This window comes from Aquila chrysaetos, chromosome 5 (genome assembly GCF_900496995.4).
Source record: "Aquila chrysaetos chrysaetos chromosome 5, bAquChr1.4, whole genome shotgun sequence".
Taxonomy (NCBI): domain Eukaryota; kingdom Metazoa; phylum Chordata; class Aves; order Accipitriformes; family Accipitridae; genus Aquila; species Aquila chrysaetos.
In genome coordinates this window covers 44,196,597-44,223,654 of record NC_044008.1, presented here as the reverse complement: position 1 = coordinate 44,223,654, position 27,058 = coordinate 44,196,597, and the positions used below count along the sequence as shown (strand labels likewise).

Here is a 27,058-nt window from a genome sequence, read left to right as displayed (position 1 = left end):
AAAAATCCCGGTCTAGCACTCTAACCTTTAGACAACGCCGTTTCTCCTTAACTGCTTTAAAATAATGAAAATGATTGCTTAGCTCAAAAAATATGCAACCTGTGAGTTGTGACTGTCTGAACTCAAGAACTCAATTGTTTTTTAATTGGTATGAGAGAAATTATATTTAAAGCTGTTCCTATATAACAATGGTCAGAAATGTTTAGTACTGCCTTTTATTAATATCTGTATCTCAACTGTCAAGTTGGAAACAGACAACAAATTTTGCTTTTTGTGTTTTACTAGCCTGGAGCTTTTTTCCATGAATGTTTTAGGTTGAAGTCCCCTGGTCTGCTGCTTCAGACTCAAATATCTATTTCACTACAAAAACAAACCTGGACGTACAATAGCAGCAAAGCAAGGTTATCTTCCTTTGCCACAAAAGGTAAGGGCATAGCATGCCAGCGCTTTTTACAGGGGTGAAACAGGATGCAGCAGAGATGTACAGAACTCTTTTGCAACCACTACTTCTGCAATCCTATTTTCAGAATGGCTCCAAGTTCTTTCATCTTTTGGTACTTCTGATGCAAGTGAAAATCAGAACCTAAATTCTGAAGTGGTCATTCCTTTTTTTTTTTTAAAAAGTGGTTTCAGGCTAATACAGGCTCAGAGTATCTTATGGCATAAAATGACTGAAATTATGCTTTCTGTTGTATAGACATTCTGAGAGAGTAGTGAGAGTGAGTTCTTCCTAGCCTTTTACTTAAGAATTGCTAAACTCTGCTGGCTGTGAAGAAAAATTTCTATAAATATACGTAACTAAACTTTCTTAGCTCTATTGCATTTATATAAAAATTGTAATTCATAATTTTGCTAGGGATGAAAAGAAGAGAACTGAAAAATGAACAGCTGAATGTGTTCTTAAACATCAAAGGATCAAGTCGCTTGTTTGAGAGTATGTATACCAACGACAGGTAAGCAAGCCATAAGGGAATAAGGACTGGGTAGAGGGCAACCTCGTGCCAGGCCTACCAAGTTGGTAGATGTTGTCAGCGACTTGGCTTCAGTTTGAAAGAAGTCCAGAATGGTTCTACCTCATTGCCAACTGTCTGGAGGCTTATGTGTATCATTATGTGCCAACCCACTGGACTAGGATCCAGTCCAGGATGAATGATCAATTTGATATCCCATAAATTAATTTTGGCCATGAATGGCCATTGACTTCCAGACAACTCCAAATAATTAGGTACTAAAGCATTTGGGGAAGCATTGTTGAAAGAACACAAATAATTCTATAACACGAGACAGAGTGGATATTTTGGGACTGAGGAGGAGACATGAATTTGCGACATGAATTTCTGGAGACAGAAAAGACATACGGACAAACAACCAGCTAATGTTTCCACAGATTACCTGTAGCTTCAATCAGAAAAGATTGCTAACAACAAAAATTCATTCAAGAAATTAGACGTAATTTCAGAGATTCTCTAAATGACATACGTTGTTTGAATAGATTTCATTCCATTTACTTACATCCTCTGATTCAAAGACATGGCATATCATTTTATACTGCTTCTTTCCTTCCTGGGCACCAGGTGTTGTTTCAATACAGTCTTGAGAAGCTGATCTTGGCATGCGGCGGCGTGCCATTAAAACCACAATGTTACCAATATCAGCAATATATGAGATTGTGCGCAACGCATGATCCATCATTGTTTCCTACATAAAGCAAAGAGAAATAAAGTAATTCTTCATGCCTGCTGTTATTCTACAAGTGCTGCATCCTCCCTCTCCTTGATAGCCTATTGTTTGAGAATGACAAAAGCTACAGACACACTTTCTATGGGCCCAGATCTGACGTTCCCTATGCAATCAATGGGCCCGAATGCCAACTAAAGGCATAGCGGCTGTTCAGGAAATTGGCTTCAATGGAAGTGTTGCTTGAGCAAATACAACATGGTTGCTACTGTAAAGCAATAATGAAGATCTATATTGTTTTATAAACACTTTCATGTTGTTGGAAAATTATGTTTCCCTTTTGTATTGGTTTTGCTGAATGAAGCAGATGCATTTCACAATGACAGAAGAAGTTTTAGGGAAGTCATATATATATGAGATGATGTTATAATTTCCCAATTTTTTTTTATCATGTCCTATAACAGCAATAATATCTAACGTAACATTTTCTTATATACAGCAAAGTGATACTTACTTTCTTTGTAAAGAGGTACGAAGGCAGTATTTTACCTTCTCTGTAGGCAGAATTTTTAATACTTTTTTCTGGCTACCTACATATCTCAGATCAGTTTGGAGGGAACGGGTCTAGTGTCTGGACTCACAGTCAAAATCCTATTCCAGTCAATGTCATTAGGCTGCCAGTTTGGTTGTGCTGGGAGAACTCAATTCAGAAGAGCCATTGTCTGTGAGAATGATTTTAAGTAGAAACCTGTCCAAGCTTCATCCTAATGAACATTTCTTATGTAAGAACACATGAAGAGTACTAAATATAAAAAGCCTCTACCTCAAATCCCTAAGCTCTGCATCCTTTTAATTACTTTAGCCTTTTAAACTCTTACTTTCTGATATTCGCAGGGAAATCCCAACCTACTACTTCCAAATGTTTTTCTCACAGGAATTATATCATTATTCAGTGGCTTTGATTAGTACTGAGTTGCCTTGGACAAATGAAAACTGAGTGCATGTTTGTAGTCAGAGAAGGATATGCTGTCACTAAACTTGTTTTATGTCATATTATTTTATCTTTTGTTTCTGTTTTGGGTTGGTGTGGTGGAGTTTTGGTAGCAGGGGAGGGACTCCAGGGCAGCTCCTGTGAGAAGCTGCTAGAAGGTTCCCTGGGTCCAGGTTGGACCCGCCGCTGGTCAAGGCCGAGCCCGTCAGCGACAGTGGCAGCGCCTCTGCGGTAACATATTTAAGAAGGGAAAACCTGCAGCGGAGAGGGGAGTGGAATGTGAGAGAAACCCCGACGCAGACAGCAAGGTCAGTGAAGGAGGAGGGGGAGGAGGTGCGCCGGAGGAGGGGATGCGCCTGCAGCCCGTGGTGAGGCGGCAGGCTGTCCCCCCCAGCCCATGGAGGGGAGCAGTGGCGCCAATGCCCACCTGCAGCCCCATGGAGCAGTCTGTTCCTGAAGGACTGCAGCCCACGGAAAGGGCCCACGCTGGAGCAGTTCGTGAAGAACTACAGCCCATGGGAGGGACCCCACGTCAGAGCACGGGAAGAGTGAGGAGTCCTCCCCCTGAGGAAGGAGTGGCAGAGACAACGTGTGATGAACTGACCCCAACACCTATTCCCTGTCCCCCTGCACCGCTGGGGGGGAGCATTGGGAGTGGAATTGAGCCTGGGAAGGAGGGAGGGGTGGGGGAAGGTGTTTTAAGATTTGGGTTTACTTCCCATTATCCTTGTTTTGATTTGACTGGTAGTAAATTAAGTTGATTTTGTTTTTTCCCCAAGTTGAGTCTGGTTTGTGCCCGTGACCGTAATTGGTGAGTGATCCCTCCCTGTCCTTGTCTCAACCCACGAGCTTTTCTTTATATTTTCTCCTTCTCATCCCACCAGGGTGGGGGGAGTAGTGAGCGACTGGCTCCGTGGTGCTTTGTTGCTGGCTGATTTTAAACCACAACAGTTTCCATCTCCAGTTAGTTCATGCTTCTATCAATTGTTTCTTATATGAAAGAGCAATGAGGTCCCAGAAGGAAGAACCTTCAAGGACATTTTATAACAGTTGCTGTGCACCACTAAGTATGAACTTGTAATAAGTTTTATTATTTCTGAACTCAGCATTAAGTATGAATAAATTAATGTGGCTCAACAGCTAGCAGTCTCATTTTCATTAAAAGGTTTCTATACGTAAAATAATGTTATTTTAATAAAACAATGTATGTGACATTGCTACAGCGATAATTTCAAAGGATGTTGATATATTCAGGACTGCAAAGACAAACAGAATGACATACTTGTTTACACTAACGTTTTAGACAATTATTTGTACCTTCATACAGGTTTTATTCAAGATACTGTATAAGCAACCTGATTTCTCCTTTAGTTTTGTTCTTTTAAATAAAAATAAATAAAAAGCCACAACTCTCTAAGTTCCCAGAAAGGCATGTTGCTGTGGAAGATGTTCCATAATGGTAAGAACCTTTTAGGTTTAAAATTAGAGTTTTAGGAATGCTCAGTCAATCAAGTAATCTGATTGACTGTACTTTCTTTAAGTGCCTTGAAAAAATCACTATTACTGAACTCTTTGCATAATTATGGAGGAAGAGAAATTCCTAGGGAAAAAAAGGTAATATAACTTATGTTAGTAATGCTTATCTGGCAGATATTTTGACAATTTAGACAAAATATCGGAAAAAGCCTCCTAGCTATAAGGACTCATAGAAGCCATAAAACAATATTTTAAGGTAGTGATGACTTACATTGTTTCCTGAGGAGACATTCAAGGACTGTATGTTGTTCTTCACCAGGTGACTATGCTGTCCCTCCTCACTCCCCTACTGCCCACATATCACCATCTGACTTAAGGTGCTTGTCCTCTGTACTCGGAGCAGTCAGGCTTTGCTCCATCTCAATTTCAAACAAAGCCAGACTTTACATTGCCGTCACGTGAGTAAAAAACCTGTGTTCTGTTACAGTGGTCACATGATGTGTGCACTTGTTGTGTGACAAAGAGGAGACTGCAGGAGGCTCATGAGAGGTAATTTCAATAGCAGGCTGCCAGGTAATTAATTCAGCTCTCAGACATGGTTGGTGTGCTGTACTGAATCCAATCTGTTGCCATTGGTTGAACATCCTTGTTTTTAGACAAAAAAAGAGTCCAAATCCTATTTTTAATGGCACATTTCAAATCTGAGCTTTATAGGTTTCTTAAACTGGATGCTGCTTACTTTAAAACCTTATGCTAAATACTTATTTTAATGAAGATAAAGCTTTCTATTGAAACAAAGACCAAGAAAATGCCTCCAAACCATGATTTGTTAGCTTTGTTTTCTTTCATTTCTTTACACATTTTGCCATTGTGGAGATGAACTGTTCTCTTCTTTAAGAAACAGAAAGGGCCCATCTGAAAATGCCTTCTTGCTGGGGTCATTGGCCAGTTTGGAGAGTTTTCCAGACTTTTATTTATTGCTCAAACTGGAAACAACCAGAAGCATAACAGTTTTATTGATCGAACTAGCTGAGGATGTCCCCTTCTCTTCCCCCACCCAAACAGCTAAAAACATCCACCAAATTCTGCCTGAACTGGAATAAAAAAATACTTATTATTGAATCAATTTGTTTCACTTTGTGATCTCTATTAGTTTTAAGTCAGTAAATTGCCTTCTGGTGTCTAAAATATATTTGGTTCTTGGCCAAGACTGAGGTTATCTCTGCTGCTTTTGGCATCTGCTTGGATATATATTGATATTGCTAATGTGAAGAAAGAAAAATTGACTACAGGTTTGTTGTTTGGTTTGGTTTGGTTTTTTTTTAACTGAGAAGGACTTTTTTCTTTTTTTTTTTTATTTATTTGCTAGTGGCTCTTGATATGTATCAGAATATCCCCCTGAGCAGCATGAGGTCAGTTTTCATCTAACTCAATCATATTAGATGACTGAGATACCCTCCTTGCTGTGTCTGTAGTGGCAGGGTTTCCCTTGATATCTGATCTTCCAAAAAAACCTACAACATGCTATGAGTTAAAACACAATTTTCATCATTTATATAAGCAGCAGCATCCTTTTTATCAACAGCTAGGTATTAGTTTACCATTAGTTGAACAAATCTCTAAGGCCTAAGAGAGAAAGATTGTTCAAGTCAACAAGAGTAATTGTTTTAAGAATTTCAGTACAATTTAGCTTGACAGAGAGAGAAAAATATAAATAATCATTGTTTCTTAGAACCACCTGTCTTACTGAAGAGAATCACTACCCATGAAATCATTGTAATGATTCTTCTCAGGCTTGAAATAAAATTTTCTATGCTTGTACCTAACTATGAAAAGTGATGATGGTTAAGAGATGGTTTGGGGGGTGTCTCTAAGGGTTGCAGGGGTTCAGGAGGATTTATAGCACTTCTCTCAGTATGGAAAAATGTTTTATAATGGACATCTCTCAGCAGGATCTTGGGAGCTCTGCAGAGATAATTGCTTTTCAGCAGTCTGCACTAAGTATTCTGTAAGGGTGTAATCATACATGCAGTGTGCACAAGAGTGAATGGACTGGGAAAATGAAAGCATTTAATCTCACCTGCCAAGAAAGTCTTTCTGTCCTTATCATCACACACAAGTTAATCAAAGGGATTTTTTGTATCTTCCCCTTGTAGGGGTGAAAGCAGTCATTCCCCCACTTCCTCCCACCTTCTTCCTGTCTAACACAATTACAATTAGGAATAAGGTAAATCATATGTAGTGACTTGTAAATGTGTCTTTACTTTTGACTTACTCTTGACTTGACTTTTTCTTTTCTTACTCCATATTCCATTCCACTTGATTTTCCATTACCATTATCTCATTTTCACCCTCTCTCCTCATTACTTTCCCATGAATCCCTCCATCTCTGCATATCTGCTTCTCTATTCTTTCACTCACCCCTTTTCTAGTCCCATCCATTCCATCCTTGTTATCCTTACATTTGTCCTTAGAAATTCAGCCTCTCTCTTGCTCTTTTTCAAAACCCCTGTTCTATCTTTTCCTGTCCAGATTCCCCTTTCTCAAAATCTCCCTTCCTTTCTAAGGAACTCTTTCAGAATCTCGTTTGTTGTCCCTTTTGAAACCCAAAGAACACCTGCAGGAAGAAAACCTAAGCATTTTTCCAAGCTTTCAAGTGATGTAGTCCTGTGGGAATGTGAATTAGACAGCCTAACAAGTCAGATGATTTTATGGAACCAATCATCTACCAGAGGCTCTGCACATATACATTTGTGACCTCTATATCTGTCTTTTTCTCTGCTAGTTTTCCCAGTTGCTTCACTCCCAGCTTCTCTTCACTGAATAAGCAAGATGGGAGAGGCTGCTGTGATATTTCTGCTGTTTTCATGCACTGACTGCAAGTCTGTAAAGCTGTGGCACAAGGAAGAATTGCCCTCATACAAAGCAGGCATGTGGCCAAACCTAAGGTTGCTTCTACCATGTATACTAAACAGGTGGTCAACTTGGGCTGAAGGTATTCAGTAACTAAATGCATAAGCAACTAAAAAGTGGCAGGGGTGCCATTCCTAGTGTCGCTGAGGACAACAGAATCACCAGAGCTGGCTCTGTTCCGACGTGGCAATACACCTTTACTGGTGCTGCTCAGCATTTTGAACCCTGCTGCGTGTCATTTTTTAACCGAGAATTTTACATTTTAAATCAGCTGCTACCTCATGTGAGCTATACAACACTACAGATGCATTAAATCATGGATGGCACACTGCAAAAATAGGTTTTATATAATTGATAAAGCCATGAAAGAACAGATTGTCTCTGCCAGCTGCCACACCAGCTGAAATAGACCTATGGTAATTACACCAGTCAGGAAACTTCACTTGCACTGAAAAATATTACCAAGCCAAAAATGCAAAGGCATTGCCAACAGCAATGCTTAAAAGTCACGGGAATAAGTCTCTTACAGCTCTCTGAAAGACCCACTGTAAAAAAAAAAAAGAAAGCAAAAAAACCCAGGGCAAACAACAGAGAGCTTGTAATTACAATAATTTCCAATATTGCTATTTTCATGTAGTTGAACAGTTCATACTAGACACCATTCCTCATGATGCACTGCATTTTATATCACTAGAAATCTCAGGGGAATCAGGAGAATAATGTAACAGTTACTTTGACAAAGTGTTTATGGTCTGCCTCAAAAACTTTCCTTTTTTAATTTTAAAACGGTTGATGTTCAGCTGAAATGCTGAACTATTTAAAGAAGGGAAAGAGTGACTTCCACTAAGACTAATCCTTACTCAACAAAGAGAACTTACCTATTTACTGCCATACGTTCCAACTATAAACTAACTGTAGCTGTTCATTTATCAATAATTGTCTGTAGTGACCTTTACACTGATAATTACTAGCATTTTATTTTCTGCTAATGCAAAAAGTAGTCATAAGCTTTAATAATATGCTCTCCGCATGATGCATATTTACCATGAGGTCAAAAAATGGCTGAGCCATAACAAAGAGTGGTATTGGTTATCATGGATGAAATACAGTATCAGGACGATTTATGGATGGCAGATTGTAAATACTACTGCCCATTTTAGATGGGATATTCTACTCCTCATCTGGCTCCATCTCTTGGGACTTGTAGTGGCGTGTTAAGGACATCTGCTTATGTTAAAAGAAAAATAATCCATCTCCTGGAGATACTATCATTACCCTCACATTAAAAGACTGTAATGCTCTCTTAAATTTCAGGAAGAAGTAGGTGCCTCATGGTTTGCATTGTTAGAAAAACAAATTATATACTAATTGAAAACAAAACAAAATCCTCAATGTAGAGGGCTACATTTATCTTTATTGAAATATCTCCTAGAGTTTCAGCTTGTTTCTTCAGTTAGCCATGATATTTCTGAACTCTGATCTTATACCTGAAGGTAAAAGTTCAATAACTATTTTCTCTTTCCATCTTCCAAGTTGTTTATGAAAATATTGAACAGTACTACATCAAAGAAACATGCTTGTGAGTCTACCTCTGGCTCTTTATCTCTTTATATTGCCATCTACACAGCAATATATCAGAAATAAATACACTCTCAGAAATTTTTTAGCCTGCTTGTATTTCTTGTATCTAGATTATATAATCTAGAAAATATTATATGAGATAAAAGCCTTATTTAAGTCAATAGGCAATGCGTGCTGCTTCTGTGCCATGGACAAATATATTCCCCATCACAAAAGAGAACAATTGATTTGACATGATTTACTTCTGACAAATCTGTGCTGACTCTTGCTCATCTCCACTCACAAACTGCCTACAAAGGGTTTGTTTGTTCTGGTATCTTTCTGACAGTTAAACTTACCTATAATCCTTGGTCTGTTCTGCTACTAAAAAAAAAAAAAAAAAAAAAAAAAGACTAAATAGTACCTTCATAAGTTCTGGAAGAGTATCATTGAAAGGATAGCGTAAGGTCACTCCAACCATTTTTCCAAATACTACAAGATGAATTTTCTAGTTTGGTTATATCAAGCTTAACTAAGTGCTTTCTAAATGGTTTGTTCTTTAATGTAACTTGAGGTCTTACCATTTTTCAACTGCTGTTAGCTGCATACAGTGGAGTTTTTTAGTGAAACCTAAAGCAAAAAATGTCACTAAAATTTCCCTTTCCAAAGCCTCACATAAGAATGAAAATTTAAAGACTTTCTGTAAGTATGATCAAAGTCTAAGAGATCTTGTGAGATTATTATACTAAATATTGGGATCCATGTATAAATTTTATGTGTTTAATTGTAAATTCCTTCAAAAAAAAACCTTCTTATGAAGATATTTGAATATATATATGTATTCCTAGAAGATGAGGCTGATCATTGCTGTGGTCTCCAGACACTTCTTTAGTATGAATAATTAATAATTTACCTTAGGCAAAGGGGATGGTAGCTCAGATGTGATTTATGGAAAAATTGGAGGTTAAATGTTAAAAATGACAAGATACAAATAGCTTAGTCAAAGCAGCAAATTACTTCCCTGTTAGACAATAAATTTGGGTACTGAAACTGTTTCAGAGAAACAGTATACATGCATTCTGAAAGACTTTTGAATCTTTCCCTAAATTTATTTATAGATCTGTCCTGGTTTCAGCTGGGATAGAGTTAATTTTCTTCTTAGTAGGTGGTACAGTGTGATTTGGATTTAGTGTGAGAATAATGCTGATAACACACTGATGTTTTAGTTGTTGCCAAGTAGCACTTATCCCAAGTTAAGGATTCTTCAGTTTCCCATGCTCTGCCAGCAAGCAGGTGTACAAGAAGCTGGGAGGGAGCATAGCCAGGACAGCTGACTCGAACTAACCAGAGGGATATTCCACACCACAGAATGTCATGCTCAGTACATAAACTGGGGGGCGTTGGCCAGGAGGGGTGGATCGCTGCTTGGGCATCGGTCAGAAGGTGATGAGCAACTACACTGTGCATCACTTGTCTTTTCTTGGGGTTTAGTGGAGTTTTTTTGGTTGTTGCTGTTATTATTATTATTATTGCTATTATTATTACTATTATTTACTATTATTATTATGGTTTATTAGTATTAGTATTACATTTTATTTTACTTTAGTTATTAAATCGTTCTTATCTCACCCCATGAGTTTTACTTTTTTTTCCATTCTCCTCCCCACCCCACTGGGAGCAGGGAGGAGTGACCCAGCAGCTGGGTGGTGCTTAGTTGCTGACTGGAGTTAAACCATGACAAGATCTCAGCAACATGCACGCATTGTCCAATACATTGAATAAGCAAAACTGGTGTCAGTATTACTATATTGGCAAATGGCAAGTGTTGCAACAATAGCAGATCTAACACTGCTCTTTCTGAATATTCTCACAACAATGAATTTATCCAACTTTAGTTTCCCACTAAGAGTGTAAGAGTGCGGTCTAACTCAACATTATTCTTGAAGAGATTTAATCATAACTTACCTGTGTGTCTGCATTTAAAACTTTGATTCTCTGTGTGGAGATGAACAGATCCACTTCAGTCAACGCCTGGGAATCTCCCTCTGAAGTCTAAAAGACAGACGCTTTGTTACAAGGGGAGTTATAATTTCCTATTTAAAATGACAAATTTACTGATCGCTTCAAGCATAATGTGATGCGAGGCTATTGCACTGTTAAACCACTAAAAGACAGCTATTCAAAGGTGCTTCTAAATACATACAAAGAATGCATTTGTTGCATAGAAAGAGTGAAGCATACTCTGATTTTGTGGGTAAGAGTGAATTTTCAGAGCCCATGGGACTGACAGCTCAAGTACTAAAATTCTCTATTTATAGCCAGAACAGGAGAAAGAGTATGGCTGTTTCTTCCCCACTGTCTCATCAATGCACTTCAGTACTAGAGGCATTGGAACTGAGAATGTAGAATTGAAAGTGACTTACTCCCCATCAGCTGCTTAGCCCTTGCCATCTTCAGTGAGCTCACCTAAAAAAGTGCAAGCTGGTGCTCAGTACTGTGGTGGGGTTTAGTTTTCTTCTACAAAATAAAGAACTGACTGCTGAACTATTTTTCTCATATCAGAAAGCCATCAGCTGACTTTTAGACCTCAACTTCTGAGCACTGCTCACTGGGGAAACAGTTCCATATCCCATTGGAAAACATGGTCACAGAGTAATTGGGATTACCGTGTACTGCCACATGGCCTCCTAAGTGTGAGTCCGGGCTCTGCCCACGTGAGAAAACAGGAGAGAAAGTGGTAAAGCAGCTGCTGCCTCTCACTGAAGCATCATCTGAGAGCTTACCTAATATTCTGAGTTCCAGCAGGAACCTATTTATTCCTCCAGGCTACTTGTCCATAGTGCACTACTGCAACTGGTATTTAGCAGCACCCATGTTAGCAGCCTCAGAATAAAATTGCCACAGACTATATCACCCTGTGCTAAAAGCAGGCATCCATCTCCAAGTCAGAGATTGGGTCTCTGATGTAACAGTGCAAGGAAGAATGATGTATTTGCTGCTCTTTTTTGTAGTTATAAAGGCTTAGCTATGCCTATTATTCATTCAGATTAATTTTGTTTGAATTAAGTCTCATCCAGCAAAATACAAAGCAAGCACATACTTTGGCAGAGACTACTTGCATTGCTTTCATCCAAGACCATAACAAAGAGCAAGATTAATTTTAGTGATATTTTTGTCAACTGTATTTAGTTAACTGAAGTATAGTTTTTAACTGAGTGAAATGTCTCCTGTACGAATTGTTCCAACTACTACCTGGTAAATTTATTCTATTTGTTTTTAAATATTGACAATAATTTAATAAATATACAGTAAGTCACAGGCACAGGAAATACATCTTACTGCTTGGGTTAGTAAAATAAAAATAACTGTTACATTAAAAAAAGTCTCCTGGATAACACTGGCTGTATATCTGGACTAAAAAAATCACAGGTATTCAACAGAAGAGCAGCAGACAGGCACTCCAGCAAATGAACAATGAAGAAAATGAGTTCATTTTATTCCATCCAGTGTTCAACTACTTAACAAAGAAACCAAAATGACAACTTTATGAGGACCCATAATGAAAGACACAACACTCCATGGAAAACAAGTACAACAAAAATGTAAGTAAACATTAGCATTCAAGAAAAACAGTTTACACACCGCTTTTTTCTTGATTTTAGCCGCCTTTTGCATCCTCTGAGGAGTAGCATAAAAAAAGAATGCAGACAGATGTACAGACAAAAAAAGAGAAAAGACAGTGTGGGAAGTCAGGGAAACGTTTTGACTATGAATCCAGACTGTTAAAAATTAAAAATTTGGGGGCAGTGGGAGAAGGATGTGCAGGAGAGAAAGATTTGTTTATATCTCATGTAGTTCTCAAGCATAATTGGATTTAATGCCATTATACATGTTGTCAATTGATTACAAAAAAATTAGTACCAAAGAGTGTTGTCTGTTAACAGCTGCTCATGACATTTATCCCACTAAATATACAGCACTCTAAAATGACAGTACATGCACTATTTTAAACTCAAGGTTTTCTCTCCGTATTGATCATACTTCTACTTGTAACTGTTGAACAAAATGTAACTCAAGCTCTATTCCATGACTATCTAAAGTAGTCAAGTATCTCTGACAGATTAGGATTGCTATTAATACATGAAACAGTTTTTAGGGAGTTAATTGCAATCAGCAATTACTTACTGCTTGAGACATCACAATATGCTAAATAGAAATTCAAGAACTGGACCTTTCTTGCCTTCCATTTGTTTCTAAATGCCAAATCAATCATCAGTCATGACAGTCTCTTACTACGTAAATGATTTTCCCAAACTGTTTTCCTTCAGAAATGTGCAATTTTTACCAATTAAGTATTTTATTGACTAAGCACCTGATTTTTCCACTAGCATTTAAATCTACCGCTTTCTAACCATGTGTTTATTCAGATGAGGTATTTGCAGCAGATCCAGAAAAAATTGTGAAAGAAAAATCTCCTACTTGGATTATTAACCAAAAAAAAGCATTTTTTTACACAGCTGTATGAAGCAGTCTATGCTACATTATTTACACAGAATTGTTCTTTGTAAATAACACCAAATCCAAACACAATAGTAATGGATCTTCTTGTCCTAAAAAAGTAATAATTCAATATATTGAGATTAATCTTCACAATTTGTAGTAAGTTAAAGGAATTAATGACATAAGAGGAAAACCACAGTCAAACAAATAACCTGTGCTTTGCCACTGGAATATTTCCTAATTGCAAGCTGCAATTTGTCTTTAATACTTGAATTCTTCATACAGCTTCCAAACAATTTTGAATAGACTCTGGAATAATTTATATTTTGTTCCTCAGAGATGCTGTATGTATTTTTATAATAAGCACTGGAAACTAACGGTATTTATGGTACTAGATCTATACTCATGTAAGTGCACTTCAGAATAGGTCTGAAGCTGCAGATGCTGTACTGTTTAGAGATCAACTGTCAAACGATCAGAGAGTATTCTACAAACTAAAAAAATAAAAATCCTCTACCTTAACACGGCTCACTGCCTCTTGGGCCTGCATCATTCTTATGTTTTTAGAAGGGTTGCGCTCAGACAGCAGCTGTGTAGAGCCCAGGTAATTGGCTGCAAAGATGATTCCATCAATGAGGTCTTCAGGTTCACAAGGTCCTGGAACTGACATGAGACATTTACAGTTACTGCCTTTCAAAGGAGGGTAGAGAGATGAGAAATTGAGTAAAGGATATTGAGGCTTGAACAACCTTTTTAATACCTTTTCTAATATGAAACAGATGAAGAAATCCAGTTCAAAATAAATGATGTTTTTCCCTGTAATTATTTCCCCAAAAAACGTACTGTATTTAAAACATTGCATAATGGCTTGACTGTGGAATTCTAGAGGAAAATCATTGGAAAAATGTTTCCTGTGCTGCACTGATAAACACATTGGAATTATTTGCAAGTTTCAGAAATGCTGATACGTTCCTTTATCATAACTTTCTTACTATTTATAGTATGACTGTTACAGTGCATGAGCTAAACTTCTGCCTGAATACAGATTTGTGTTTCCACATTTTTTTGAGATGTTTGTGGAAGTACACGGTTCCCAAACATTATCGCTGGCAAAAATACTGATGAACAATGGGCACAAAGGTGTACTTTGCTTCAGAAAAAGTCCACCATGAAACTTAACAGTTAAGAAAGTTTAGGAAACAAGAAAAGTAGGCATCTTGATGCTGTTTAGTCATGTCTAAGGCCAGAATTCAGAGACTGATTGAAAAACAGTTCCCAGGCTAGTACAGATTGTATAAACTGAGAGCTGGAGAAACATGCTGCAGTACAGGAGTTCAATAAAACGTTCACGGTCTAATCAATGGAATCTGCGCAACAGGTCATACAGCCTTTTCCTCTGAAAGCAGGAAGAGGGAAGTCACAGAAGGTAGTTATGGAAAAGGAGCACGTGGAAAGAGCATGAAAAATTCCATGTTAAAAAAGATAGGAAAATAGTGGAACTTAAAAACATCTTGATATTTTTTAAATTTTAGCCTTCATTCAACAAAATGCTTTTGTATATACTTAGTATTAATTACATAGTGACTTCAGTGAGATTCTAATATTAACTTGTGTTTTGCAAGTGGTTTCTTTCCAAGGATGCAAAAGAAGGGGCAGGGAGAAGAGAATAAAGGATAGTATTTATATCATACTGGAACCACGCTCATCATCCTCTTTATTCAGCTGTTAAGCTCTACATCTAGCTTGATTAGATCAACAGTAAAGAACAGTCATTCCAGAGTCTGGCTGACATCTCTTGACAGTGAGTATTTTCTGTTCCTCAACAGTTTTATAAAAGAGATTTGCTTTGAGCTGTATCAACTTGCTAAGCTGCTAACACTTTTTTTTTGAAGTACATGAATCTCACGTGTGAGGAGAAAAATGACACTAAAGGGAGATGCTAATTTTAAAAAAAGTTTTATTGTACAGTGGATTAGTTCAATCTATTTATAATCAATTGAATGTGGAAAATTAATAAGTGGAGAATGAAAAATATACGGCATGCTATGCTGATGAAATTTACTTAAATAGTGGTTTGCACATATATCTTTTAGTGAGCATTCCTATCCCTCGTTTTCCCACTCTAATTTAGAAAAAGTCTTCCAACAGAAAATAAACTTGATCGAAAGAAGTGACTTTCTTCTTCAAGCAATGTTGCTGACACTTATACTTCATGCAGACCTCACATTTGCCTGCTGGAAATCTCAACTCCCAGCAAAAAACCCAGAGTCTTTGTAATTCAGTAATCAAAGTATATAGACACATATATATATATTTATACCAGTCCTGCACTCTTCAGAGATCTGATATTGACTAACAATGCTCACACAAAATGCAGCTATTTGTTTTGCTAGCAAACACCATAGTTTCAAGCTTCAAAAGGATAATTATATAGCACAGGAGGACACATTTTGCTTTAGATCACATCCGTACAAATCCAGTAATGGTTTGGATCTTCATTATAAGTCAGAATAGAATTCTGTGGAATTTAAAATTCTCAAAGTATTGGGAAAGAATAAAAAAATATCATTACAATCTCCACTGAAATGTGTGAAAACCCTCAATGAAATCCTTGGGAAGTTACTAATTTAAAAAGTCACTGAAACTCTTCATGAAGGCCAAGTCTTTCAACACCTCACAAAATGATCCTTGTTCTTGCAGCACTAATTCACTGAATGAAATCAAAAGAAAAGGAAAATTCCACAAGAACTTCATTTACTATATCTCTGTTCCTCTTTGCTTACATCTTTGCACCATTACATTTTTCAGCAGATGGATGATGTATTTTATATGGTACCTCTTCTGATGATATTATTCATACATCTTTTCAGGCCTAAAACTTAAGTCTTTTACCTCTGTACTTCTTTCAGCATGCAACACAATACTAATGTTGCAGTATATTGACATCTTGTTTCAAGGGCAGCAAAGAGGGAAATTAATTAAAGATGTGAATTTAATGTTAAGTTAGCAAAACTTCATTAGATACCTGCATCAACACGCTCATTCAAAATTAAAGTGGCTTTAATTTTGTTTTCCTTCATTCACTTCAGGCTAAGTAAATCAAGCTAAATTGAATCAAGGTTGCTTTAACTCTGAAATATGCTTACCCACTGAATGTTTAAATCAGTCTAACTAACCTCCTTTAGTAGTTAATTTAGAGTAATTTTCTTGAAATATTTTGTGTGTCTGAAGACAAGTAAAATTGCAATTCTTGGTACAAATTCTAATACAGTCATTACTACATCAAGCAAAGACCAAAATGCAGGATTTGTCAACAAAAAAAAGCTGTGCTGGTTATTTAAAACATATCAGTCCCTTAGTCTACTTTCTTTCTATCCCAAAAACGCTGGCTGAACTCAGGAAAGCTTCTTTTCTCTTCAATTATTTTCAAGAATGTTGAATTTGGCCCACTTCTGGTTGTATTGGTGCTTTGTACATCTTTGAGTAAGACATTTTTGTCTTGATTTCCAAGTCATTGATAGGCTATGTCAAAAGCACTTTCAAAGACGTGTTTAGAGATCTATTTTTATGTTTACACTGCTAGCAACTCTGAGCATGAAACAGTAATCCCCACCATAGCTTAGGGATCTGTGAAAGAAGTGAGTGTTACCAAGAAAACAACAAATTCTTCTCATGTCTTGGCTGTTTGGTGACAGCAATAGTTTTTTTAACTAATTTGTCTGAAAAAACTTCTTGACCATGGAAATAACCTAGGGTTTTAAGCAATTTTATAATCCTAATTTTATTCATTTGGATTCTTTAAAGATTGGGGATTTTTTGGTTGGATATGGTTTCAAACATCTCTTCATAGCATTAGAAGGTGATATTTTTGCAGAATCATTATAATAGCAACAAATTCTGTGACACCATGTATAAAACAAAAGCATGTATAAAATGCTTATAGCAATAGCTAATATAGAAAAAAGAAAAAAAAAAAAACAAACAAAAAATCCAAAACAAAACAGAAAACAAGGCATGTTGGGCAGAAAACATTTCCAACATGCATTTCCCGTCATGAAGGCAATGTAAGCAATTGTCACGTAAAAGAAGACATCCGTTGGAAGGATGGAATGGTATCGAAAATTGCCAGGGTTAAATTGGGTTACCTGAGTGTTTTCTTCCCTTATCTCTGACTGCTTTAAATAATACAAAAATGCAGACTTGGCTGAGGTCCCAGCTCATCAGAGCACTTAAGCATGCCCTTGACAGTAAGCACATGTAAGGCTTACTGATGAGGAAGGGAAAAAGAAATAGAATTGAAACTTGAAGATTAGTTCAATGTGAACAAAGAGTGGAATTTTATGTTGAGTATTGGTGCTTAAACATTAGATAACTATTTCTAAAAAATCTAACTGTAAATTTCTGCACTATCTTATCAGTACAGTAGAGATTACTTGGTTTTCTGCTGATCTATTAATGCAACAAGTATAAACATATTTCTAGACTAAGTAGACTAGGTCTAAATATTTTTAAATTAACTTATCTTTTGTATTCATAAAATAAGAAAAAGAATACTCATTCAATAATTCAGCATAACTGAATTTAATAATCTGTTAGGAACATATTTTTATATTTATCTAAAATCATGTGTAAACCAAGGATTCAGACAGTATTTAGAGACCGCGCTCAGAGCACAGAAGCACTTTCAACTTCCTGCTGAGAACCATCATACTCCATGAAGTCACCGAGACCTTAGGGTGCGTGGCACTGCAGCAGATTTTGCATAAGGAGTAAATGGACACAGGGCATATGTCACCTTGCAGAATGGCTATCTACAAGTCCCATATTTTGGCTGATTTCTTTACTTCATGGTTGTTACTGTGCAAGCGAATGAGATTTATGGTGATAGGACAAATATAGAGAGCAAAAAAGCCAGAACCCCTGAACATGGAACTAATTAATTACCACTAGAAGCATGTAGCGGTACTACTACTGAAACAATTCTAATAGCAAAGGGACACATTACCAGTATTTTTTGTGCCTATTATCTGATTTGTTTTTATGTCCACATGGCATATGAAAAATATTTTGTATTAATAGAGACAGAGATATAGATATAGCTACTCTAGTTAAGGAGTCATGCTGAAAGTTAAGTGCCTGAACAGTTGAATATGAATGTAACCAGAATATGACTGTGGTATTGCCATCAAAACTCAGGGAAGAACAAGGAGTGTTAGCTGGCAGAACTTCTTCTTTTGTGCAGTAGGGTCCTGTTCCTTTTGGGACTCTACATACAAATTAATAATAAAAACTCTGTTTTTCTTTGAATTCAGAGAGCAGTCATGTTAGCTATCATAAGATCCTAGCGAGTTACATATTTATTTGTATTAGACAATGCCATATAATACCTGCAATAGAAAAAGCCTAAGAGATAGCTTATCCTCACATACTGTGCAACTATAGAAAAAAATCAGAGAAAGCAAAATGATTGAACTACAAAAAAAAATATCATGCTATCTAAAAGAGTATACTGACCTCTTTCCAACAGAGTAGTGAGCCGATTGGTAAGGTAAGGTAAGAAAAAGACATAACCTTTTTATCCCAATAAAATTAAAATGTGCGGTTGTGTCTACCAGAGCTGTGAGGGGTGAATTTTCTAGTCTGTTTTACAGCTACAGTCATGCTGGCCTCCCTTTATAGTTGTCCACTATACAATCAGTAGATGCTTATTACAAAGTATCAGCTTGCTTTCTTGTCTCAGCCACCTTTGGGGAATGCATTTAATTTACCTCTATTTAGGGCCTGTTAGTCAGCACATGCCAAGTGTTATATGTAATTTCCTTCAAATGTCAACCTGTGTAAAAGGGGAAATCTTTGAACCTTCCATTTGCTCTAGCTCTTCAAGGAAATTACTAAAAACAGAAGTTGCTAGTCAAGCTGATGGCATCAGGGAATAGAAGAAAAATGTGTTGGACATTCTAATATTATTCTAAATCATAGTAAGTTTTCCCTGAGTTGAGAATGGCATTACTAATCAAGTTTTTAACATTCATTTATGGTTTCCATTTTGGGAAAAGTGTGCTCATGGCAGATCTAAGGGGTCAGATCCTTAGAAGTTTCCTACTGTCTTTTTTCACTTTACAGTGTAGACATTTCCTTTGCAGGAAGAGCTGTATGCATTTTCCCCATAAAAAGCTCTTCAGCTGTCTGTGAATCAAAAAATGATAATGTTTTTCAGTATAATCCCATTTTATGTCTGTCCACCTTCTTGTGTTAATAAATTGACTTATTTTTCCCCAAACAGAAAATATGTAATAGCAGTGCAAAGGAGACTGAAGAAACACACGAAAGCATGGCTCTTCTAAACAGAGGATTGGATTACCAATTTTTTATCAGATCAGGAGAACCCTCCCGTTTGTGCCGACAACTGAGATTCCCAGAGTGCCATAACGTGCATCACATCAAAGTGATACAGGGGCTGCTCTGAACAGTTAAATGACTCCTTCCTCTGCACAAGGCCATGAAGAACAGGGTGCTCTTACACCTTCATAAATCATAAATCTCCACCCTGCTGGGGCCCACTGTTACCACCTTTTTTACACCCTTCCAGATTTTTAACTGTCTCCATCTTTACCTTAATCTGAGAACTCTATCTGCCCCTCCTTTTTATCACCCATTGCCACAGGGGGGGTTGAAAATGTTAAATACTTCAATACTTAAAACTTTTCAGCTGTATTCTCTTGGGTTTGACTGGTTTTTAGAACTGTTATCTTTAAAATATATTAAAGCATTTGCTTCCATTTTATCCTACTTTAACTATGGATGATGTAAAACTTACCATCAACAAAACTTGGAAATGAAGACACTTTCTTTGTCTGTTGAGAAATAAAAATGGTATAGCTGTAACAAAATAATTTTCACAAACCAAAGTGAATTCATACTATATTTAAACAGCTGACTGTTGTTTAAAAAAATCAAATTTCTCTATATAACTTCTGCATAGCCACTATTTAGCACAGTGAAACACATTACATCACAGTAATTAACCCAACCTAACTGTTACATAGTGCTGTTTACCTGGAATCTCAAAGCATTTTAAGCAGATCCCACCACACAAAAAAATATGGGAGAGTAAGGGGAAAAACATGAAAATGACCTAGGAAGTCAGCTGTCAAATGAGCAATACAAACCAGCAATTCCCAGTCCAATAGTTTATCCACTAGATCACATTGCCTATTAATGATATCCCAAATTTCTAATTAAGAACATTTAACAATATTTTACAAAGCAAGATTCTGGGTCAGTGAATAAAAAGAACTGTCCCTGATTGCACAGTACATAGCATTACACTTAATCTCAGCAGGAGCCACAACAGTGCTCTTTTTATGCTACTGTCTCTATTTTCAATAAACAGATATAGTCCTTCCGTTTGCTTGTCTTTTGGCAGCCTCCTCAGGCATTCCTGTTTCCAGGAAAGAGGCTGATTTCTCCATTATAGGAAAAGGCTTTAGAAATGTACCTCTTCATTAATGTAACAGGCTACAGGCTAAATATGTTACATATTTTTGAGATAACAGACTTCTGCTTTTAAGTCTGAATTTCATTTCATTGTGTCTAGCCTCAAGCATAACCTCATTCTGCATTCTTAGATGTCTTCTTTGCTCCAGTCTTTAGTGACAAGAGCAGGTCTGCCTATCACCGCATCTTTTTCACAGCACACTGAGCCAGGACACATCTTACCACAGAGGCCACTCAAAAAGATGTGAATCATTTGAGCCCTCAGCACTGAATGATGTGTTTGATATTAGGGGTTATTTAAAGAGAATTATTCCTGTGGGAATTAAGCAGTCCTTTGGCTTTAAAGACTGATGGCGGGGGGTGGGGCAGGCAGGAGGGAGAAAAAAAGCAGAAGCCAATTTTTTTTTGATGCTCCAATAATCCAAAAAGAGAATTTCTGAAGTGTTCTCTCTATTCTGTATGTCATCAGAAAATTTTAGGTTTGAGTACATGCCATGGACAGTTACATAAAATGAATGTGGCAGCAACAAATTCATGGGTATGATTCAAAGACTTTTCAAAATATGCAGCCATGGTATTTATTGTCAGTTCCGGAAAAGAAACAGAGCCTCCCCATGAGAGGGAGAAAGCTGACAATTTGGTGCCTGCTTTCCCTCATGGAAGCCTGACTGCAGGAAGATGGGCAGCAGAATGGCCTAATGGCCTTAGCTACCTACCTCAGGTGTATTATTATTGTCAACTGGTCCATTAAGATCTGAACGCTGTTGCTTCCTTGGCTGCTCTAAACCATTGCACATCTGTATGAAAAAACAAGAAAGGATTTCAAATCCTTTTGTCTTCTGGAAAGCTTCAAAACAAAGTATAGAGATTTCAATGGAAGTCAATGGTGCAAAGATAGTCAGAAAATTTTCACCAGATTAAATTACATTCAGAGAATTTTAATAAAAATTCATAAAACATTAACATAGGAAACTGTATTTAGCATGTTCTCCGTTATTTTATGACAGTCATTCGTCATGAAACTGTTCTGTGTAGTTATTTATATGTATTTATATGTCATTATCTATGTGCAATCAATATTCATTACTGATATTGAAATATCATAATGTGCTACAATAGTTGGAATTTCCTGTTGTAATTTAGCAAATATGGGATTCATATAAAAATGCTGGGCTGTTTAATTATAATAAAAGATGTATTTTGATGTAAATAGTAAGACATCTCAATTATCATTAAGTAGCAGTTACAGTACTGATTTAAATTTAAATTAAATTATTTTATTTCAATGCAAATTTTTCACAGGAAATTAAGCCAAATGCTGACATGTTCAAATTTTCAGAAACCAAAGTCAGAATTTTTAAATGTGTTTATTCTCAGTACTGGACAAAATCAAAATAGTCCTAATGGCCACCTCTGATCTGAAAAACAGAATCCGAGCACCAGATATAGGATTCTGTGTTCATGACAGATACCTCATGGCATCTCCTTCCTTTTGGGCCAAGCAAATCTACAGCATGCTGGCAGCACATCTTCAGGCTTCTGAAGAAATGCAAAAGGGAAAATATAAAACCTCACACAAGGAAAATACTAAACCTTTTAAACTATGCAACATTCTTTTTCTTCTAAGTTCCAATATTCTCAGGGACAGAATTTCTTCTCCAGACCTGACACAAATCACAGAACACCAGCACCCAACACAGGTATGTATGTGTCCCATACATACCAAGAAAGTGAAGTTTTCATGACTCAGAGTTTTAATGTTAGAAATCTGGAAAACCAAGGTGATTTCTGGAACAAATTTTTATGGTTTATGATAATTCACTTCCCTTTTTTCTCAGTTTCCCCATTATGTATAACAAAGAGTGCCTAAATGCCACTGTCATTGTGAGGCTTCACAAATAAGAACTTGTATGAACAATTGTGCAAATGGAAAACACTGAGCCAGTATTATTTCAAAGGGTCAGCCTGAATGTTACATGAGAACATAACTCCTTGTCTTTGACTTTCAAATGCAATATGTAGCTGTAATCAAAGAGAGTCTGCATGTTCATCTCTGGACAAATTACACCCTATGAGTAATATTTAGTCAGCTGAACAAAATGTGCTAATGAAGCAGGCACATTAGGGCTATTAGCTCAGTAATGCTAATTCTCAGGTAAGACAACATACACAAAGCAAAAAGTCACCCAAGTAGTAAGCAGGATTTTAGGAAACAAAAGACTATCTGCGACATACACAGAACACCAAGACTTGGCGACCCACTGACTAGGGCCCTGTTTACGTGGCTGTAGTAGCTAAGCAGCTTACCATATCCCTGCTTATAAATCCTGTTCTGTTTGAGACAAGACAAATCTAATTATATTGCATGGCTAAACTAATAGGGAGCAATAGGTGTTGATATGCAGTGAAATATATTAATAAGGTAAACAAATATCTAGAGGGCTTTAATAAAACAAGCATAATAATCATATATTATGCCCTAAAATAGTAGGATTAGATCAAGTATGCTTTAAGCAGGGAAAATGACATGGCCACAATGAAGATACATTAAACTGTAAACAGTGACAGCAACTATATTAACTCCAGTATGTACAACAGAATGTTAATACTTTAAAAACTCTGTCAGTTCTGATTACCACACACTTGACTGAACTGAAAATGCACCTGCATATAAAGAAAGAATTGGTTGACTGGTTTAGTAAGCATACCATAAACATTGTTCAAACATGTCTCTGTCACAAATCTTACATGTCGATGGACTTATTCAGCCCTGGGGATCATAATACCAATCATGCTCTCTGGTAATAGTTGCATATATAAATTCCATATAGTCTTAATATAAAATATGACTAAACACTTGGATGACATTTCACTTTTGATTTATCCATAGCTGTAATTTACTGGAGTTCCTATTTTCAGGTTTTTAGGAATATAAACAAGCCTCGCTTGTTTATTGTTTCCCAGTCACAGGTGTAGTTTATATGTCACATATGTAGTATATACGTTGTTATTGTGTATTGGCTGGGTTCCAAAGAAAAGTTTGTGCAGAATACATTATGAGTTGGGATCAATCACATCATCTCTACAAGGAACATAATAAATGTTTTTTACTTACTATTTGGTATCTGTACACGAAGGCCAATTTTTTTTTTTCCCCAGTGTTTCGCCTATTTGTTTAGGAGCCCCAGTCTAATTAGGCAGAATCTCAGGTACAAAGAATTCTTCCATTTCTTTTATGCACATCTGTGCACACAACATGTTCCAACTCTGGCTGATCTATTAACATTTTGCTCTTTAAAAATGTTGTGATGGGGAGGTGAGTGTGTGAGCACTTCCTCTGAACAAATATGAGTGTACTATCACATTCTTGAGATCCTCTCAGCTTTGGAGTGTAGCACTCCCTGTGTCCCCTCAGCAGCAGCACATGTAAGGGGAGCTGTGCCTGTCTGAGACTTTCTGTGCCCAACATTTGCCTGCAAATACGTGGGCTGTTACAATGACCCTTTACAAAATAAGGGTTGAGATCTTCATGCTAAAGAAATGTTTGCTAACATGGTATCCCAGAAGAAAAGGGCAGAAAGAAGTACAGGGATAAGGGCTTCCCTTTCTTTCCTCAAGACTTACAGTGTCAAAGGAGAGAACTATGCACAGTAGGCATGGCTGTATCTCCCATACACAGTTACAAACCATGTAGTCTTGTACGTATGGAAGGAGATGCTTCTAGACAAAATATGAAGGAGTGTTTTGGATCTTCTTTATGGAATCATTTTTAGAAAACATAAATTCTGCTATTTGATGTGGGCTGGAAGTTTGTTCGTGCTCCCGGGTGATCTGACCAATGTCAAATAAATTATCATACTCAATACTTGCTTTCTTTGTGTTTCTTACAGAGTTTCCAATTTATATTGTTGTTTTAAGTTTTACCATAGCTAGAAAAATCACATTTGAAGGAAATACTTACAAGGTATTATAAATACTTTATACCCTGACTTGCAGTTTAGAATAGAACATAAAGCTAAACCGGAAATCTGGACTTGACTGCACACTAACACAGAACTACAGCTATGTTAAAAGTCTCTTATCCTAGGATCAGATTCTGCAAAGGAAAGATATAAGAAAAGTAAAACATTAAAGGTGTAGTATTATTAATACTTTTGCCTCTGAGCAAGTACTGAGGCACTGTCCAGCATCATGTGAAGGAATGTGAGGCAGCAGAAAATGCCATCTTTAGGCTGAGAGGAAAATCAGACTCTATTTATTTGAGGTCACTGAAGCATCTATGCACATCTTTCAGAAACATGCCTACAGCTCTACCCATGTGCTGGCCAGCCCTCTCCTGATGGCTAACTGCCAGGCCTGGGGCCGCCTGGGCCTCCCTCCTCCCACCAATCTTGCAGGGCCCCTCCCAGTCAACCAGACCCCCTTTATAACCACCCCTTCCTGCAGTATAAAGCTCATCTTAGCTGGAGGTGAGAGTTGGTAATGATTGAGTTGGGCTGTTTCTTAACGCTACTAGTTGTTTATTCCAGTGTAAGCTGTTTAGCTTTTCAGTCAAAATCTTGTATCAGCAATATGATCCTCCTCAAAGCTGCCACCTGTGATCCTGACTGCTGCTGTGGTGCTCAGCGCTGATGAAGCACTCTCCTGCTGGAGAACATTCTGCTAGAATCCAGCAGGTTAGTCCCTTTCTTGATTTATTCAGAGGAATATTTTGTCCGAGAGGAATGAAAGATTAGTTGAAAGATTAGTTTTTTCAGAATTATTAACTCTTTTGGTAAAGAGTTGGTAAGCAAGCACTGAGTGCAGCTCAAAGGCGTGGTAAGGCTTTATTACTGTGTTTAAACATTTGAATAATCAGGCTTATGATCCATACCTGCCAATCTCTTTACTAGCAATACTGCTCAACTATTATCAAATAAAGTGTTCAGAAACCAATGTACTGGCTTATGTATTTTGAGACTCATCTTGAAGACCACTAAGCTTCTTGGAAAACAGATATTTTGTGGTAGGTTCCAACTGGAAAAGGTTCCTTGTGGTAGGCTCCAAAAAGAAAGAACCTTCTTGGACAAGAGATATTTTGTGGTAGGTTGACTAGATTAAGTTACCTGTTGCACAAGTAAACCAACAGATCTAATTGATTTTTTTCATCCAGGTTTGTTGTCTCTCTCTAGAACAAAGGTAAAGCAGATGAGTATTGTTACCTTCATCACTTAAGGGCAAAACTTCAGGTTCTAGTAGTTTCAACTTCTGTGATCTTCTGTTGGTTTCTGAAGGCAGTTTATCACTGGGCTACATGTCCTCCTAATATCTAAACACTACTATGTTTATAGAAACACATTAAGGTGCATCTAAAACATCTTTTTGAATCAAGAGATGGTAACCTAGTAACAAGTCTATTATGGTGGTACTATTCCTATTAAACCACATGACTGAAATAACTTATCTCATATGTGATGTGGAGTGCAAATGGCTTAATGTACCCTTACTGAGCTGCTGCATGAGTTATTGTAACATCAGGAACATGCTAGTGTCAGTAGGAGCAATTTGACCCAGCAGGATATGCTTGCAAAGGTAGAATCTGAGTGAGGCAGTTTTTGACTAGCTGAAGGATTTCTGGTTTTGATCACAGAAAATAAAGGCCAGACTTCACACACTGTTCTCTCATAAAGATTCCATTACTTACGTGCTAATTTAGAGCTGATGCTAGCACATGTCAGAAGTGAAGAGGAAAATATTTGTGGAAAGGAGTAGTTCTGAGTAAGCAAGTCAAGTTAGAGTGTGGAACTGGCATGAAAAGAGGAGTCAAAGTAAGTTTAGAGATCTAAGCATTCCACAAAAGAATTTCAATACTCTATCCAATTTCAATAAACATGAAAACAATCGCCAATTGATTTTTATCATCTTAACCAACTAAGAGGTTTTTTTGTCCTTGCATATATTTAAGATTGAGACCCAGCTGTGGTAAGAGTTTCAGAAAAATAGCTGTGCTGAATGGTGCATTTTTATGTAGATGTAATTTGGAGCGCGTGCTGCCTTCTGCTCTAAACTTCCAAGAGAAGACTGTCACTAATGCATCTTTAGGTAAGAGGCATTGATTTGGCTGTCTCCTGGTGTCAGGAGTTTAATGCTAAAAAGCCATGATTCAGCCAATGAGCACAGAGAAACTGGTTTTGTCTGAGTATGTTTGAACTGTTTAGCACTTTTCAGTAAGTACTTATACCTGCTAAGTTTGGGAACTGTCACTCAGTAATAGCTGTTTAGTATTTCTGCCCCACAGCTGCCTAGAACACAAGGGAGAATGCAGCAAGCTCTTTTAATACTCCTTATTTACACCCATTTGTGTTTTCCACAAATTCTATCAAATGCATCCCATAATACTCAGACTGAACTCCAGTAAGACATTCCTAAGATACAGGTTTTCTGAAATGTCTATCATCTTAGCTG

At 37.1% G+C, this 27,058-nt stretch overlaps 2 protein-coding genes across 7 annotated transcripts in view; one reads left to right on the top strand and one right to left on the bottom strand.

Moving 5' to 3' along the window:
• FAM189A1 (family with sequence similarity 189 member A1) overlaps positions 1-1,518 on the top strand; it is a 180,077-nt gene extending 178,559 nt beyond the window's left edge. For 2 of the 3 annotated variants that reach the window (XR_003923596.2, XR_003923594.2), the window contains one exon: positions 315-1,518. The gene's annotated coding sequence lies outside the window, so the exon portion shown is untranslated. The remainder of the gene's footprint in view (positions 1-314) is intronic. The other variant, XR_003923595.2, reaches the window with a different exon arrangement.
• The window catches only part of APBA2 (amyloid beta precursor protein binding family A member 2), a 110,972-nt gene that overhangs the window by 14,731 nt on the left and 69,183 nt on the right, over positions 1-27,058 (bottom strand). For 3 of the 4 annotated variants that reach the window (XM_030015724.2, XM_030015725.2, XM_030015726.2), the window contains 6 exons: positions 21,331-21,411; positions 19,935-19,971; positions 13,635-13,780; positions 12,260-12,295; positions 10,583-10,669; positions 1,513-1,698 (listed from right to left, as the gene is read on the bottom strand). In XM_030015724.2, coding sequence (XP_029871584.1) covers positions 1,513-1,698; positions 10,583-10,669; positions 12,260-12,295; positions 13,635-13,780; positions 19,935-19,971; positions 21,331-21,411 — 573 coding nt within the window. The remainder of the gene's footprint in view (positions 1-1,512; positions 1,699-10,582; positions 10,670-12,259; positions 12,296-13,634; positions 13,781-19,934; positions 19,972-21,330; positions 21,412-27,058) is intronic. The other variant, XM_030015727.2, reaches the window with a different exon arrangement.